Source organism: Drosophila bipectinata, chromosome 4, assembly GCF_030179905.1.
Source record: "Drosophila bipectinata strain 14024-0381.07 chromosome 4, DbipHiC1v2, whole genome shotgun sequence".
Classification (NCBI taxonomy): Eukaryota; Metazoa; Arthropoda; class Insecta; order Diptera; family Drosophilidae; genus Drosophila; species Drosophila bipectinata.
In genome coordinates this window covers 998,937-1,017,546 of record NC_091740.1, presented here as the reverse complement: position 1 = coordinate 1,017,546, position 18,610 = coordinate 998,937, and the positions used below count along the sequence as shown (strand labels likewise).

General features: G+C 41.4%; 2 protein-coding genes across 2 annotated transcripts in view; one reads left to right on the top strand and one right to left on the bottom strand.

The window, feature by feature from the left end:
* Nucleotides 1–18,610, top strand: part of gw (trinucleotide repeat containing adaptor protein gawky) — a 223,104-nt gene that overhangs the window by 141,742 nt on the left and 62,752 nt on the right. The window lies entirely within an intron of this gene.
* LOC122322161 (uncharacterized) lies at nt 11,841–16,583 on the bottom strand. Its single transcript, XM_043213635.2, has one exon. It carries the CDS (start codon nt 16,581–16,583, stop codon nt 11,841–11,843), a length of 4,743 nt encoding a protein of 1,580 aa, XP_043069570.2.

Sequence of the window (18,610 nt, the reverse complement as noted above, 5' to 3'; positions counted from 1 at the left end):
ATGTGGCCAGTTCGACGACAGTCGACTAGTGGCGTTGCGGAACGGACAATTTTTGCGAACGTGCCGACCCCCACAACTCGCGGAACTCGAACTTATTCCGTGAATGGACTCGTGGACCCAAATCGGTCCCACAACATGCGATCTAACATTTTTACAGCGAAATTGCAGCCTACCGCCAAACTTCTTAATGCTGCCATGTAGCTACCGACGAACTCGTCGGGGTGCTGATCACGCTTGTGGAAATGGTAGATTGCAGCAATCTCCGATTGGCGGGGCGCCATGTGACTGGTTAATATATCATAAACATCTGTTAATTGCAAATCACTGAATTGCCTGAGTGATGCTAACGACACTAGTAACTCATAAAGGGATGCGCCCGCTAGTGTAGGAAACGACATTTACCGACTTCTTTCGGTCCTCGTGCACGACACTATTTGCTAAAAGGTACAGCTCGAAGCGATCTCGGTACGCCTTCCATTTCCCAGGGTTCCAACTCCAACCATGGCGACTCCACAAGTTTGAAAGACCGCTTTTCGGTTATCACTTTTGGGCGCAGTATTTGGCTCAACTGAACAGCCGCTCTCAGCGAGACTACCTCGTGGAGCAATTGGACGTACGGTAAATACCCTTTAATTTCGTCTCTCTCTCACACCCTGTAGGACAATTATGGAAATTAATAAGCTTACGCTTAGGGGCTTACGCATATTAATTTTATTTAAGTAATACAGTAATGAGGAATAGGAGTAGCAATTAGTACAGGGGGTTATTAATATGACGGTAAATCGATGAATTGCCCGTAATTGCACCTCGATTTGCATGGGCTCACGATTGAGTGGAGACTGACTTCAGTAAAACGAAATCGCTGCGCGAGAGAATATAGTCGCATATATTTACATATGGTGTCTTGAAATTTTGTATAATTGCATTGATCGTTGTTTCGTTGTATACTTTGTACAATGTGGATCCTATTGAATTTTGATTTTATTATTGATTTTATTTGATTTTATTATTTTATTATTGAAATTTGACCTCGACTGCGATCTCTTCAAATGCGCCTTTTGTCAAGTTTACTAACCTCAAAGCCGTTACGAATCTTTGAAGATTTATCCTCTGTCCAATGAATTCTAAAATGGCATTCGAAATGTTATGACTGCTTTATCCTCGAAGTACTACAATTAGATTCAGACTCTACGCATTTTCTCCTTCTGTCTTTTTATAGTTTTCTCGTATTTACTTTCTGCTTCTTCTTCTGAATCTATTTTTTCCGTAGTATCGGTATCGGACTCTAGTTATTGACTAAGTTCAGCCGTATTGACTGTTATTGGGAACAGTGGGTATAGATATATATGTCGGATCTTAAATTATGGTAGTCAGTGTAATAAAGAACATTTCTCGTCCCTGCAATTGTTTATTGTTAATACACTTTGTTCCTTCTATTCGCCAGATGGTCAGGATAGTTCGATGCGAATAAGGAAGAGAAATGTGACATTAGGTTGGATGTTTGAGAGAGAGAGATGGGCACTACGATTGTTGTGCGTGTATGCTTGAGCCACTGCGAGAGACAGAGATACAAGTATGTTCGTTGTAGCTTTTGTAGCGTTGTAGCTGGAGGACAATTCCGGTAAGCGAGAATTGCTGGGGCAGTCTCAAGTTGGCAGTGGCACGATCCAGTATATTCGCCGTATACAATTAGTTAAAAAAATATGGAAAACCATAACCCCAACCCGTCATATACAAATCGTATTTTTCTTTGAAAGAAATAGGATTGGATCTTTTTTTGCTATGCCGTAGAAATAATTTTGAGGCATATGACCAGTGTGACTGGTCTTGGTGCTGTCTTTTGTTTATAGTGCCTTATTGTATATATCTATTTTGATTAGGCATTTAAAGGATTTTTCAAACGTATTTTTTACTTCTGTCAGCCTATCTTTTATTTCTTTCCATTTCATTCCATGCTGCTTTTATCGCCATTACTTTACTAAAAACGGAAATTTATTTACTTCCGAAAAACTTTTACACTTTGGTACTTTAGTCAGAATAATTCCTTTTGGTGTTGCAGTGCAATGAATCAAGTTGGAAATTGTGGGTTATATCTTTTAATGTATTCATTTTCGAGTTCATTGATTGACATTGGCGAGTTGTCCAATTGAAGGACGGCTTACACTCGCCCAGAAAATTAGGCTTCCCTTATTAGGGTTTGGTTATTACTGGTCATTAGGGTTCCCTTATCGCTTTATGTGATGGAAAAAATAAAATACTTTTATCGACGTTTGTGTTTATTGGTTCCCTTTTTTTCATCCGTACCTATCCGTCTATTTGTATAAGACATTACATGGGCCCTGTTATCTTTTAATTTGTCAAAAATACACTATTCTCTATTCTCAAAATCTAGTTCCCTTTATTTTAAATAGTTATTTTACGATCACATAATTATACCCTTTTTATATATATTCTAATTTATTCAATAGCTGCCATATATAACCCTTTACATGGTGGTGATGCAGATCTGCATCATACCGTTTAAATTCAATTATTTATCAAACTGCGTTACAAAACTGTCCAAAATCTTTTTGATGCAGTTCAGCAACTTTCATTTTTTATATAAAAAGTGTTGATCACTCAGAATTCTGTCCAATACTCAACAGGTGATTACTTTCCCCGCCAATTTGGTGAATGTGGTAATCTGAATTGGTTGTGCAGTTTCTGATCCAAAATATAAAAAACAAAAAAAATTATATAATTGATTCAATTAATGTTTAAAAACAGGAAAATATTATATTTAGTTGTATATTATTGAGTTTTTGTGTTTGTTGCATTATAATACAATTAAATCATTAATTTTGCTAAGTTTAAAAAATCGGTTTTTTTTGCTTTTTGTAAAAAAAAAATTAAGAAAAACCAACCTTAAAAAAAAAATAAAAAGAAGTTTATTTTTTATTTTTACTTATCTACCGAACAAAAAAAAATCAAGAAAATCGGAGTTATTGCCATGTAAAGGGATAAGATTGATCGGAAATGCTATGCTATGAAACTTTCGTGTTTTTAGAGAGTTCGGATTTTTTTCATGGCTACGACATGGGCATGGAATACGACATCCTATAGCTACTATGCTATAGCTGAACAATCAGAAATGCCGCAACTTTCATTTTTTTTAAGACAAAAAGTTGGAAATTCGTACAGATTATATTTTCAGAAGTTGATCCCAGCTACCACATTTTATAACGATCGGCTGACTATATCTTATAGTTGCCATATAACTGAATGATTGGAAATGGTATTTGGTAAAAATACCAACTTTGGTATTTTTGAAAGTAGAAGCTTAGGACTTTTTTTTTTTTATTTCTTAAAATGTTTTTTTACTCCAATACATTTGTTTTGTTATGATATTCTCATAAGGATCGGTCAAATAGTATATCCCATGTTTGCGATATATTTCCGGGTTAACTGGAAGGGCAAATCAACTTCGGCTCCGCCTTTTCTTTCTTGATTTATTATCATTACCATAATTGTTTGTGCATATATGCAATTCGATCTTATATAAATCGTGATTTGTAAAGTATATATCCACACAAAATTATGGCAAATATCAATTTATTTGTTACATGGAAATCGCGGTCTTTCAGAATTTTGGAAATGGCGCGTGCACCAATTAGTGCACCAGCTAGCATTCCTGCTTTCCTCATAAAGCTTAGAGGCCCAGACGACCGAGGGGTACTCGAAGCATTTATCGATTTATTATCAGTTTATTATTATAAACTAGGAAGAATTAGTTAGGAATTTAAAATACTTGTTTTTACATTTGAAGGAAACGAAAGTTATAGGGAACAGACTGTTTAACGAGTATATTTTGTCTCTTACACAATTAATAAAAAAAGAAAAAAATTAATGGTGGCTGCTAAATCAATAAGAAAAAAAATAACGATGATAATCTTCAACGCTATAATCGATCTATGTATTTTTTTCTAGTCGTAAGCCTAACTTATCTATTGCGCCAAAGCAGGGCGAATTGGCGCAAGAGAAAATATGAGCTTTCGCTTCCGCTCCGCCCTTAGATCTCTTATACTGGAATAGCAATAACTACATAACTAGAGATAACTAACAAATAAAAATAACTAACTAACTAATTAATATGGCGTATCCGTTTACTCCGGCTCCGTTAACCGCCTTTATCCAGCTTCCAGTTGATTGCTCTCCAAAACTCTGCTCCTGAGCTCCGTCCGCGCCGGCGTGCGTTGTTACGACCCTTCCAGTGAGCCACTGTTGCTTGAGTCCTGACTCCAATGAGGATGGTGTGCGGCTCCTCTGCTGTCAGCCTCGCGTTGCCTACTATTGGTATATTTTTATTCATAGCAAGCACCTATTGCTATGAATAAAAATATATATGAACAAAATATGACCTCTACTCGAATGGCGACTCGCTCCGACGAAGAGTTAAGTGCACGGTCAGCGGACTTCCTCTGCGCCCAACGAAGTTTGAAAAGCAACTAAAAAGGAATCAGTTGTTACGAATTTTCAATGTCGTATCAATAGGTCCACAAAAATCAAGACCAAATATGAAGAATGGGCACGCATCTGAGGGAAAATCTTCCATTGCCCTCCACACTATCAAGTGGTATTGCCTATCGGCTTCATTTACCATTACTTGACCATAACTTTTTCATGTCGGCTTAAATATAACTCTTCCTGGGTTGTAGGACCAACCATTAATAAGAAGTTTAGGCACTTCTGTGTTGATGTGCTAAAACCGGATATATATCGCATAAATCGGACGCAATGGGCCGATCATTATGAGAATATCATAATATAACCCATTTATTGCAATATAAAATCTTAAAAAAAAGACTCATGCTTCTATCTTCAAAAATACAAAAGTTTGCATTTTTACCAAATACCATTTCCGATCGTTCAGTTACATGGCAGCTATAAGATATAATCGGCCGATCGTTTTGAAATTTTGTAGGTCGGATTAAATGACCAAAAGTTCTGTACTAAGTTTCAGCTTTCTATCTTCAAACAAACGAAAGTTGGGTCATTTCCGATCGTTCAGTTATATGGCATCTATAGGATATAGTCGACCGATCCTTACGAAATTTGGCATGTCGTATTGTTTTGCCAAAAATAGCTCTCGTGTCAAATTTGAACTCTCTATCTTTAAAAACATTAAAGTTATACCATTTCCGATCAATCAGTTATATGGCAGCTATAGGATATAGTCGGCCGATCCGGGCCGTTCCGACTTATATACTGCGTGCAAAGGAAAGAAGGTTGTGTGCAAATTTTCAAGACTAGCTTTAATACTGATAGACTAACTTTCAAGATAGCTTTAAAACTGAGAGACTAGTTTGCGTAGAAACAGACAGACGGACAGACATAAAAACAAGAAATGAAAGCTAACTTCGGGCGGAGCCGAAGTTTATATACCCTTGCAGTTAAAACCGGATATATATCGCAAACATCGGTTATAGTTGGCCGATTCTTATGAGAATATGATAATATAACACAATTTATTATAATACAAAAACCAAACAAAAAATGTCCCAAACTTCTATCTTCAAAAACACAAAAGTTGGGTCATTTCCGATCGTTCAGTTATATGGCAGCTATAGGATATAGTCGGCCGATCCTAATGAAATTTGGTAGGTTGGATCAACTGACCAAAAATAAAATCTGTACTAAATTCCACCTTTCTATCTTCAAAAACACGAAAGTTGGGTCATTTCCGATCGTTCAGTTATATAGCAGCTATAGGATATAGTCAGCCGATCCTTATGAAATTTGGCATGTCGTAATTTTTTGCCAAAAAATGCTCTCATGTCAAATTTGAACTCTGTAACTTTAAAAACGTCAAAGTTATACCATTTCCGATCAATCAGTTATATGGCAGCTATAGGATATAGTCGGCCGATCCGGGCCGTTCCGACTTATATACTGCGTGCAAAGGAAAGAAGGGTGTGTAAACAGAAACAGACAGAAACAGTAGAAACAGACAGACGGACAGACAGACGGACAGACGGACATGCTCATATCAACTCAGGAGGTGATCCTGATCAAGAATATATATACTTTATAGGGTCGGAGATGTCTCCTTCACTGCGTTGCACACTTTTGGACAAAATTATAATACCCTCTGCAAGGGTATGAACAGACTGAAAAAAGTCAAAGTAAAGTTTTTATGTCTGCTTACTTTCCTTATGAAATTTATAATTATTATTATACCCTTGCAGAGGGTATTATAATTTTGGTCAAAAGAGTGCAACGCAGTGTAGGCGACATATCCGACCCTATAAAGTATATATATTCTTGATCAGGATCACCTCCTGAGTTGATATGAGCATGTCCGTCTGTATGTCTGTCCGTCTGTCTGTCTGTTTCTACGCAAACTAGTCTCTCAATTTTAAAGCTATCGACTTGAAACTTTGCACACACCCTTCTTTCCTTTGCACGCAAAATATAAGTCGGAACGACCGGGATCGGTCGACTATATCCTATAGCTGCCATATAACTGAACGATCGGAAATAACCAAACTTTCGTGTTTTTGAAAGCTGGAACTTGGTACAGATTCTATTTTTGGTCAGTTGATTCAACCTACCAAATTTCATAACGATCAACCGACTATATCTTATACCTGCCCTATAACTGAACGATCGGAAATGGTTTTTGGTAGAAATACCAACTTTGGTATGTTTGATGATAAAAGTTTGGGACTTTTTTTAGATTTTGTATTATAATAAATTGGGTTATAGTTTCATATTCTCATAAGGATCGTCCAAATATATCCGATTTTTGCGATATATATCCGGTTTTTACTGCAAGGGTATATAAACTTCGGCTCCGCCCGAAATTAGCTTTCCTTTCTTATTATACCCTTGCAGAGGGTATTATAATTTTGTCCAAAAGTGTGCAACGCAGTGAAGGAGACATCTCCGACCCTATAAAGTATATATATTCTTGATCAGGATCACCTCCTGAGTTGATATGAGCATGTCCGTCTGTCCGTCTGTCTGTCCGTCTGTCTGTCTGTTTCTACGCGAACTAGTCTCTCAGTTTTAACGCTATCGACTTGAAACTTTGCATACACCCTTCTTTCCTTTGCACGCAGTATATAAGTCGAAACGGCCCGGATCGGCCGACTATATCTTATAGCTGCCATATAACTGATTGATCGGAAATGGTATAACTTTGGTGTTTTTAGAGTTAGAGAAATCAAATTTTACATGAGATCTATTTGTGGCAAAATAATAAGACCTGCCAAATTTCGTAAGGATCGGCCGACTTTATCCTATAGCTTCCATATAACTGAACGATCGGAAATGACCAAACTTTCGTGTTTTTAAAGATAGAAAACTGGAACTTAGTACAGATTTTATTTTAGGATCGGCCGACTATATCCTATAGCTGCCATATAACTGAACTTTGAACCGTTCACCATTCCGTAACCGTAACCATTCTTTTGAACCGTACTCCAGTATCGGACTGATCAATGAAATGAATAATGTTTTGGTTATGTACGGGTCATTAGGTCAGTACGGGTCAGTACTCCTTATTCACCCTTGAGAAAATTTGGTCAGCAAATTGAAGCTTAATGTCTAATAGGACGCCGAGATCATTAATCTGATCCTCTAAGGCAATCCCATTAATAGAATACGTAGCTTGCAGAGGGCAAGAACGATAAATACGTACGCTTGCATTTTGATTCATTAAGTATTAGATCATTAGCTAAACACCGTTTTTGAAAGTTATCAAGGTCAGACTGAAGACTGCATTGGGCAGAGATGGATTTGTATTGAAGAAAAAGCTATACATCATCTGCATACATAAGAAATAGAGAGTTCGTTACAGCAGGGGGCAAGTCATTTATAAAAAGCGGAAATAATAACGGGTCAAGATGGCTTCATTGAGGGACGCCAGATGTAGCATGGACCAGACGGGACTGTATGTTTTTAATTAAGACTCTTTGTGTCCTTCCATCTAAGTAGCTGGAGATCCACGTTAAGAGGTCTGTAAAGATTTCCAACATATTCAGTTTACTCAACAAGAGTGAGTGATCGGAGTCACTGAATCAAATGCTTTACTAAAGTCTGTGTAAATTACATCGGTTTGATATCTCTTACGAAAGCTATCTATGACAAACGATGTCAACTTTAACAAGTTCGTGGTGGTGGAGCGACGCTTAATAAAGCCATGCTGACAAGGAAAGATGATCGAAGAGCAAAGGTGTTGCAGATGGGGAGTAACTAATTTTCATACCCTTGCAGAGGGTATTATAATTTTGTTCAAAAGTGTGCAACGCAGTGAAGGAGACATCTCCGACCCTATAAAGTATATATATTCTTGATCAGGATCACCTCCTGAGTTGATATGAGCATGTCCGTCTGTCCGTCTGTCTGTTTCTACGCAAACTAGTCTCTCAGTTTTAAAGCTATCGACTTGAAACTTTGCACACACCCTTCTTTCTTTTGCACGCAGTATATAAGTCGGAACAACCGGGATCGGTCGACTATATCCTATAGCTGCCATATAACTGATTGATCGGAAATGGTATAACTTTGGTGTTTTTAGAGTTAGAGAGTTTTCTAATTTTACATGAGAGCTATTTTTGGTAAAACAAGAAGACGTGATAAATTTGATAAGGATCGGTCGACTATATCCTATAGCTGCCATATAACTGAAAGATCGGAATTGACCCAACTTTTGTGTTTTTGAAGATAGAAAGCTGGAACTTGGTACAGATTCTAACTGCAAGGATCCGCTTTTAACTGCAAGGGTATATCAACTTCGGCTCCGACCGAAGTTAGCTTTCCTTTCTTGTTTAAAATAACTTTAAAATTGCCGACAATTTAGAGATGCCTCTGTAATTGGCGGCATCGGACTTTTTCCCTTTTTTATGAATGATTCCTTCCACTTAAGGAGAAATACCGAGGCTTCCAAAGTTAAGTTGAAAAGTCTAAGAAGGGGTTTGCACAGAACCCTGGCGCAGTATTTCAGCACACAGCCTGGTACTCCACCAGGGCCTGGCGAATAAATGGGTTTGACCTTTAGAAGATCACATAATAAGTTGTTCTCAGAAAAAAACGGACAGAAAATAAGATTAGCTGATTTAACGTTGTATGTGTAAGGCTGATCTGTCAATTTAGGCGGAGAATAAGTTGTTTGAAAAAATTCTGCGAATAGATCGGCAATGGCCTGATCAGAGGTCGCAGATGAATTTTCAAACGTAAGCTTCACCCCTGCTTCACCCCAAAGATACATGTTTACCCTTTGCGTTTACAAAATTATATAACTGCTTCGGATCCTGAGTAAATTTTATCCGGCAGCGACAAATATAATTGCTGTAACATTCAGCGTTATTCATTCGTTAACATTCAAATTTGACCGAACTAGTAGATATCTTGAGAAATCAATACTACTGCAGGTAGTATATATTTCATATTTTATATTTTAGGAAGACCCTATTTATAGTATTTTTTAGGTTAGTGAGGCACCTTGTAAGCCAAGGAGGATTTGTTGAAGCGGACGGATATTTCCGTGGCACACAGGAGTCAAATAATGTATTTAAAGTACAGTAAAATTTTTCTAAGGTGCCAATAAGATCGATGCATGCCAGAATATCGGACCAATCATAAGTATCCATATGGGTATTAAGTTTGTGAGAATCACCTTTACGGAAACAGCGAATCTTATTTGCCACTCATGGAGGCATCTGATCGATACCAGGAATGGTGATATGGATTCTCTGGGGTTGAAAGGGGGAAAGCTCTGGAGAGAGCGGAACCATCGAGATCAGATATAAAGCATAAGTCTAAAAGCCGACCTAACAAATTTCTAACTTGGTTAATTTGACCTAGGGGCATGTCAAACGTGCCCGCAGTGAAGTCATGGTGAGTGATAAGTGATAAAGATGGTGAGTTATCGACGTTGGATCACTTCCAAAAGTGGTGTTCTTACTTAAAAAAACTTCGGAGTTAAGATCTCCGGCTTTAACCAAGTTTTTGTAAGGGCTATAATATGGGATGCAAAGAAAGAACTATCAGAATATAGTTTGGGGAGTTTGCTACATAACCTCCTAGTATTCTGATAGGTTAGTGACGATATTGGTTTTTTTGGTTAGTGGACGAAGATGAGGTGGAGAAGTTGGTTCTATTGTGGAGTAGTTTCACTCCCACTGGTTTTAAATTTTTTTTTTCACGGAACTAGACTGACGTTCTTGGCCGAAAATGTTCTCTGGCCAAAAACTGGGTGAACAAATCGTCTTAAGCATCAGACAGGAATCTTGAAAGAAGATGTGCTTCTTACACAATTATATTTAAATTTCCCTATGTCCTCTACCTTTATATCGGCTTTAGTTTTGGCTTTGATGTAAGCCGACATATCAATCTCTGAAGTATCAGGCGCAACCCGAGAAACATATATTTGTTTCGATGGAGGAATCACCGGTTAGGGTTCTAGTGTCGCAGGTACGAGAACTGCAGCATTAGTCGGAGCCGGTGGTCCGGACTGTGGAATGGATGACTCTGGTGGTATCTCTTGAAGCACGACTATTTTCACAACAATGATGTAAACCAGACCTTCGGGAAATGGCATCCGAAACAGAGGCAGGGAACAGCGCACACTTGGCGTGTGCGACGTTTTTACATAGTCATGAGGAGATTGTCGTGTTACAAGACTTCATAGAACAGACCAGTTTAAATTCGTTATTATTAATAAACAAAACAAAAATAAAAAAGTTAAAAGTTAAAAAGTGGAGAGTGCAAAGGAAAAATGTAGAAATAGAGATAAAACGGGCAATAGGCAGAGCTATGCTTGGAATTGAATTTAAACAAATAATTAATTCGCCTCCGAATATACCACAGCACACGCGAAGCGATACGGTTTAAGTAAAAACTTAAGATTCTTAATAAATTGGATCCACAAGCGAGTAAGCACAAGTTTACCAATGTTTATAAACGGAATATTTTTATAAACGCATTGCGCACAAAAAAAACACGACCGTTCGCTTAAGAGGAAGAGAGAGATAGAAAGCATGAATTGAATGTTCGAATTGAGTTCAGGAACAAGCTAGAATCTGGATCCGTGCCGATAAGTAAGCCGTTCAATGGTTCAGGTGGTGTTTCAATTTCTGGTAGTTGCACTTTTCTTGAGAGCGTTTCAGAGCATGACAATGCGGACATTCCTTGTCCATAGCACCAATTAACACTTTTGAGTGAGCATAATACTCAATATCAGTGTTGAGGTCGGGGCGAGGTCGGTGCACGATTTTTTAAGCAAACATGGATTTGGTTATTCTTTCCTTTATTTTAACTCAAATCATGGCGCGCGAGCTAAAAAACTTCGTCGTTTTCCCTCGCCTCGTTAGCTTTACCTCGTTCTTCCGCCATTTTTCCGTATATCGATAAGCTTACGTCTAGCGTTTTTCAAAACTTATTCTAAACATAATTCAACACTAATTTTAACGATTTCATTTTTCAAATATAAACTTAATTCTATGACGGCGGTAACATTCCCTCCCCCGTAATTGATCCCGATCCGTGGTCAGTTACCATTCTCCAAGCCGACGTCCAGAACTGCTACCTTTGTTGCTGGTCTTTCTATAGCACCATGCTGCGTCTTGATTGTCACCCGCCGAACTTGTCCATCGTTGGCCATCACTGCGTCAGTCACGCGTCCTTTTAGCCACAGGTTCCTGGGAAGAAGCTCATCCACGACTACGACGATGCTTCCGATGGTGATTGGAGGTACCTTCTCAAACCATTTGGTGCGCCTGGTTAATACGGGTGCATACTCCTTAACCCATCGTTGCCAAAAGCGGTCTTCGAACCGTGAGTCTCGTTCCATCTACGCTTCAGATTCCCTCTTTTGGCAGCGGCTTGTATCCGTTTGCTGATCCTAGCAGCAGGTGGTTTGGAGTCAGGGCAGCGTCATCCTCGGAATCCAAACTTACGAACGTGAGAGGTCGCGAGTTGATGATAAATTGCGCCTCCATCAGTGCGTTTCTCAACCCCTCGTCGTTGAAAGAGTAACTTGGGCAAATGTTCTTCAAGATTCGTTTCGTTGTCCTGACGAGTCTCTCCCATGCTCCACCCATGTGCGGTGCTCCTGGTGGGTTGAATCGCCACTTTATGCCGTCGAATTTAATAGTGATCTTATCGTGCTCGATCTTTTTCAGCTCCTCGCGCACGGCTTTTTCCGTGGCTCTGAAATTCGTACCGTTGTCTGAGAATATTTCCCTCGGTGTCCCTCGAAGGTCCATAAAATTGGCTAGGCACATGATACATGAACTAGTATCTAGACTGTAGGCGATCTCAAAATGCACCGCGCGCAACGTAAGACAGGTGAACAGAGCTACCCATCTCTTCTCTTTGCGCCGGCCGACGTTCACCAATAACGGGCCAAAATAGTCAACGCCTGTATAGGTGAACGGCCTCTCGAAGCTTCCAACTCTTGCCCTCGGGATCGGTGCCATCTGGGGTGGTCTGGGAACTGCTCTGTCGATCTTGCATTGTTGGCATGTGTTTCGCACAGATTTGTGCAGTACTCGTAGCCGGCTGATATAAAACGAATTTTTGATGTCATTTATTACAGTTTCGTGAGCGAGATGGTGATACTTTTCGTGGAAGCTCCTAACTATGAGATTGGTTATCCGGCATCCATGAGCTAGTATAATGGCGTCCTCAGCTATGTCAACTGCGTTCAATCTGCCTCTTGTTCGTAGTACTCCATCGTTGTCCAGGTACGCGTTCAATCCGGCCAATCTGCTTCCCTTGAGGAGCGCCGTTCCCGCGGATAACATTTTTAGTTCTGCTGCGAAGGCGATGGATTGAGATTGCTTGTATAGCAGCATCTTTGCCTTGCCCACATGAGCCATTGTCGTGGTTGCTGGCATGTCTCGTCCGGCACATTTCGCTCGCAGCCGATCAATGAACAGGAGTACTAGCGCCCCTGCTCTGTATAACCGCCGCCAATTTGAGAAATCGTGTGCGTTGAACATAATCACTGATTTCGAATGCGTCGTCATCACATGCTTCCGGATCTCCGAGGTATCGTTGATGCTCTCCTGCTTCTTGGATATTGGCCAGTGGCTCGCATCGGTCTTCAGAAACTCCGGGCCCGTTATCCACGTCTCTTTTTGGGTTTGCCCGGTGACCTTGGTAGCTCCATCTGCTACGTTCAGCTTTAAAGGAATCCACCGCCATTGCTCGACCAGTGTTGTTTCCAGAATTTCGGCGACTCTGTGCATCACGAACTGATGAAAGTTGCGGGGGTCCATAGTTAGCCACTGCAACACTGTCTTGGAGTCCGACCAGTATGTGGCGTTGTCAATTCGTTGGTTGCGTGTGCTCATCACATTTTGGGCTAAGCGTGCTCCCATAACTGCTGCCTGCAGCTCCATATACGGAATCGAAAGTGGTTTTAAAGGTGCCACCTTAGATTTCGCCATTACCAAGGATACGCCAACTCTGTCATCCGTTGCCACGCGTAAGTAGCAGACTGCAGAATATGCTTGCTCGCTGGCGTCGACGAATGTATGGAGTCCAATTTGACATGGCTCCGATGTGGGTGGGGAAAAGCATCTAGGGACCTCGAAAGTCCTTATGTCTTGCAAAATGGTTTTCCATTGGTGCCATTCTTCTAGAATCTTCTCAGGTAGCTCTTGATCCCATTCAATTTTTTGCCGCCATATACACTGGAGGAGTATCTTTAGTCCGATCGTTTGGCATGATAAAAATCCCAATGGATCGAAGATCGACATCAAAACTTGTAATACTTCCCGCTTGGTAGGGACTACGTTTTCCGCCAGCACATCACGCTTCAGCCTTGCAAATTTGCAGATAAATTTGAACATATCATTATGTGGGTCCCAGAACATGCTAAGTATCTTTTCTGTTGCACAAAAATCCACGGGCTTTTGGGTTCCAACGTTGCCATTATCCTGCAAGCTTTCGAGCACTTCTTCCGAATTCGACGACCAGTTACGGATCTCGAATCCGCCTCTGCGATGTACTTCTATAACTTCTCTGGTGATCTGGATGGCCTCCTGTTCGTTCCTCATGCTATCGATGAAGTCGTCAACGTAGTGCGCCCTTTGGATTGCGTTTAAGGCCAATGGGAACTCTTCTTGGTGGGTTTCCGCGTTCTTGTCTCGAACGAAGTGCGCTATAAACGGCGCGCAGCTAATCCCAAAAGTCATAGCTCGCATGACATATGTATCAACTTTGTCGCTGCCTTTGTCATACCACAAAAATCGCTGTGCATGCATATCCTCCTCGCGAATGTTGATCCTGTGAAACATTTCCGCAATGTCGCCGCAAATCGCTATTTTATTGACCCGAAAGGCTAGCAAGACGTCTATGAGTGGGTTCAGGCAATCTGGTCCCCTGAGTAAGTAGTCATTTAGCGCGAATCCGTGTGTCTTTGCGGCTGCATCCCATGCGAGCCCTATCTTTTTTGGCTGGTTTGGATTCAGCGCTTTGAATAACGGCCGATACCATGTACGGCTTTTCTCCCGGCTGGTTTCTTCCTCGGATAGCTTAACCGCGTATCCTTTGTCTAGAAGGTTCCTGATTTGGGCGTCAATTTTTTCGTACTGATCTGGTTCTTGAGAGATCTTTTTCCTCATGCAGGTAAGCCGCTTCAGAGCGTTACTCCGGCTCTCAGGGAGTTTGTCGATACCACCGCGCCACGGAAGTCCAACTTCATATTTTCCGGACTTATTTTGGCAGGTGCTTTCCAGTATCTTCACTGCCAGCTCATCTTCAGCTGAGTGCAGCTTTCGTGGTACGAGTGCGTCCAGGTTGAAATGTTCCTTGATGTCATCATGGAGTTCTTGCCAGTCGCAGTCGCAGTGGTGCATGAAAATGGATCGTTGTGGGTTCGCCGATCCTTGGATGCTCCGTCCTAGCATGCACTTCGATGCTATCGGCTCGTTCCATTTTCCTTCGCGGATCTTGCGAGGGACTGCTAGCTTCCAATTGTTGGTTCCGATTAGCAAAGTCGGCTGGGCAGAGTAGGACCGTAGCGGCAAGTCTTTCAAATGCTGGAATCTGTCGCATAGCTCCTTCATGTTGACTGTCTGTCTCGGTAGTGCTAGGTTCTGAACGGTCTGGACGTTGTTCAACCAGTAAACCTTATCGCAGTTCATTTCCGAGATTTGGACGGATGCCTTTACGGATCCACTCTCGAGTCGAGTCGTCTCTGCGGTCCACTGCAAACACATTGGCGCTGCCTGGCCTTGTATTCCCAGTCTTTGGAATACAGATGCATCTGCTAAGGTCACGGATGATCCTTCATCTAGAAAGGCGTAGATCTCAGTCTGCCTGCTGCCGTAATGCAGCTTGACTGGAATGATGCGAAAGAACTGACTTCCGTGGTTGTCGTCTCTGTGCGTACTCACGTGACTCTGTGGTCTGTCTTGGCCGATTGTGTTTGGAACATATTCTGTATGAAGTAACTCATGGTGTCTCCTTGTACAGCCGTTAATTCCACAGTTCCCGGTTCGGCATCTATTCCGGTGTACCTTGAGGCAGCAGAAACAGGCTTTACCCTCTCTGATTACCTGCCACCTGTGCTCCGCGTCAAGGTTCGAGAATACCTGACATTGTGCTGGGTTGTGACTCGGGTCGCCGCAAGCTACGCATCTCTGTTGAACTTGCTGCTGAGCTGCTTCCGTATGGATCGCGTTCGATCGTGCTTGTCCTCGTGCTGGTCCAGGCTCATCTGCCACTCCCTTGTCCGGGCGGCGACTGTTGTGGGAATTAACTGCGCCCGTTTTGTAAAACGATGGCGCCATTACTAGTGACGCTGCCTCTGCGATTTTATACAGCCAATCACTGAATGCCTTGACTGCGGCCACTCTATCGTCGCGGGGTTGCATTGCCCAGTTTAGCTTGTGTTGGTTGGGAAGCTTATCTACCAGCTCCTTGACCAGCATTGGATTGTTGAGATACGCCTTCAAATCGCACGCCTCCATAGTGGCACAGACGTTTCGCACTGCCAGCGCGTACTCTATTAACGCCTCCAATCTGTCTTTGGGTGGTGCCAGTCTTCGCACCTTTTCCACCATTCTTTCTAGGATGTGCTCTGGTCTGCCGAAGAACATCTTCAAAGTACTGATGACTTCTGGGACTAGGTTAGGAAGTAGGAGTTTATCTCTAACCAAGTCACGAGCTTTCCCTTTAAGCGACTTTTGCAGACGTCGCATGTTTTCCACATTCGTATATCCCGCTGCTGTCGTACTATGTTCAAATGTGCTGATAAATAACGGCCAGTCCTCAGGATCCCCGCTGAATGTTAGAAGGTCCTTGGGTATAGCTTGCCGGGCCGCTATTTGAGTACTTGTAGGTGAATCTGTGGCTCGAAACATCCCAGCTACCGCTACGTCAGCGGGGTTCATCTGCATGAGAATTTTGTACTTTTCTTCTATGAACTTTGCCTCAGACTTTCTTTTCTCCTCGAGCATATCTAACAAGAGTTGGTTCTTGTTCGTGTCCGGATTGCCTTCCCGAACATTCATGTTCTCTCCGTTGCCGGCAGCATCGATTAGCGTATCGACGGCTAGCGCTTTGCTGTGCGGTTCTGGGGTATCCATTGCGTCTTCACGTGTTTGAGACTGTACTGGTGATCTTTTGCATACCGCTGAACGGTGCTATGTGGCTGCAACCCGCAAGACAGTAATCGCAACTCCAATCCTTGCTCTCAATGTTGTCCTCTACGCCGGCACACTCGAAATGGTACCACCTTCCGCAAACGTCGCACTGTACCCAATTTTCTGACGCTGTTTCGTTTTTGTCCTCGCAAATTCTGCACACTTCAACGTTCATGCTTTGCGTCGTCCGGCGTGCTTGCAATATGGCGTCTGCTTTTCTTCTTCTTGGCTGCCTGCTTACTCGACCTAGCCTGTGGCTGCTAGGGACGCGACGCCTTACCTCTGCCTTTATCCGCAAGAGTTCTGGTTTTCCCCAAGAATGGCGTGCTCAACTCGACCTAGCCTTGGCTGCTAGGGACGCGACGCCTTCCCTTTCGTTCCTTCCAAAATTTGTCGCCTCCTGTCGGTCCAGCTGTTGTCTGCTAGCGACGCGACGCTGTTTTTTCTGCCTTAATCCGCAGGTAACGAAGTTTTGGAGGAAGTTTTTTAGAAATGTTGAGGTCGGGGCGAGGTCGGTGCACGATTTTTTAAGCAAACATGGATTTGGTTATTCTTTCCTTTATTTAAACTCAAATCATGGCACGCGAGCTAAAAAACTTCGTCGTTTTCCCTCGCCTCGTTAGCTTCACCTAGCGATCGCAAACGCCTCGTTCTTCCGCCATTTTTCCGTATATCGATAGGCTTACGTCTAGCGTTTTTCAAAACTTATTCTAAACATTATTCAACACTAATTTTTTTTTTTTCACTAAAAACAAAAAACGATTTCATTTTTCAAATATAAACTTAATTCAATGACGGCGGTAACAATCAGGCTCATACTGGAATGCTAGACGCAGGAATGAATCAGATATAAATGCTCGATGTACCTGTTGTCGTTGTTGGTCATTTGTTCTGCGTCTTGTGACTGTGAAAAGGCGTGATTGTTGTTGTTTTAATCTTCTGACTTCATTGCGTTCAGATCGTGTATCTTCTGGCTCTTCTTGATGCAATTGCGCTATTCAAACACGTAGATCAATATTTTGTTGCTGGATTTGTTTTTAAGTTCTTTCGGATCTTCTATTTCGCATGTTTCGAGATCTACTTGTATCACGGCTCAAATCACCCCCTTTGCTAATACCAGTACATAAGACTTTGGGAAAAGCGTTATAACTTCAACAATTTTCATAATTTCCTTATGAAATTGGTCTCGTTTTATTCACAATTAACGTGCAACTTGGAAGTTGTACCGAAAAAATGGCGTCAAATTCCGAAAAACACGACAAAAATTCAAAAATGTCAGTTTATTGCGTAAAAATTGTATCCTTTTTGTTGAAATAAATTAAAGATCTATTTTTTTTTTTTCAAAAGCTTCAACATTTACCTATTGTAAAACGAAAAATTTAAAAATTTTTAAATCGTTTTAAAATTACGTGCATAGGAATTTTTAAGAGCAAAAAAGTCCCGAAACCCCGTTTTTTCTAAATATATCAAGATTTTGAGGGTGTTAGAAAAATTTTAAATACGGTTTTATACTATATTCGACCTAATAAACAATTCCTACTAGGTCTCTTTAAAAGTTCCTCCAAATTTTTTTTTGTCGCACTGTGATAATAGTCTTGCTGGTCGTGCCCCAAAGTTAGATCCCGTATGTCCAAATTGGTCGTATAATCGCCTAGTAGATTAGGATTTTCGAAGAGGTCCTCAGCTTCGACCCCATCCTACTCATGGGGTTCCATCCTACCCATCCTTCTACCCATCAGCCAATAGTACGCCTTAAATCTTACTTCACACTGCTTTCGCTTTTTGACTAGCTGACTTCTAAGTAAGCCTATTGTCTAGCGTGGGCTTTCTACCTGCTGGATGGATTTTTCCTGGACGGTAAAAAATGTGGTGGCGGTGGATTTATCGTTATTCACTTGAATATTCCACCTTCTCAGCCAATTGCCGAGAAGATCTAGTTGCTCCTGCACGACAGCAGATGCCTCTGTAGC

Coding starts and splice junctions, on each gene's coding strand:
- LOC122322161 (XM_043213635.2), bottom strand. CDS start 16,583: ATGGATACCCCAGAACCGCACAGCAAAGCGCTAGCCGTCGATACGCTA.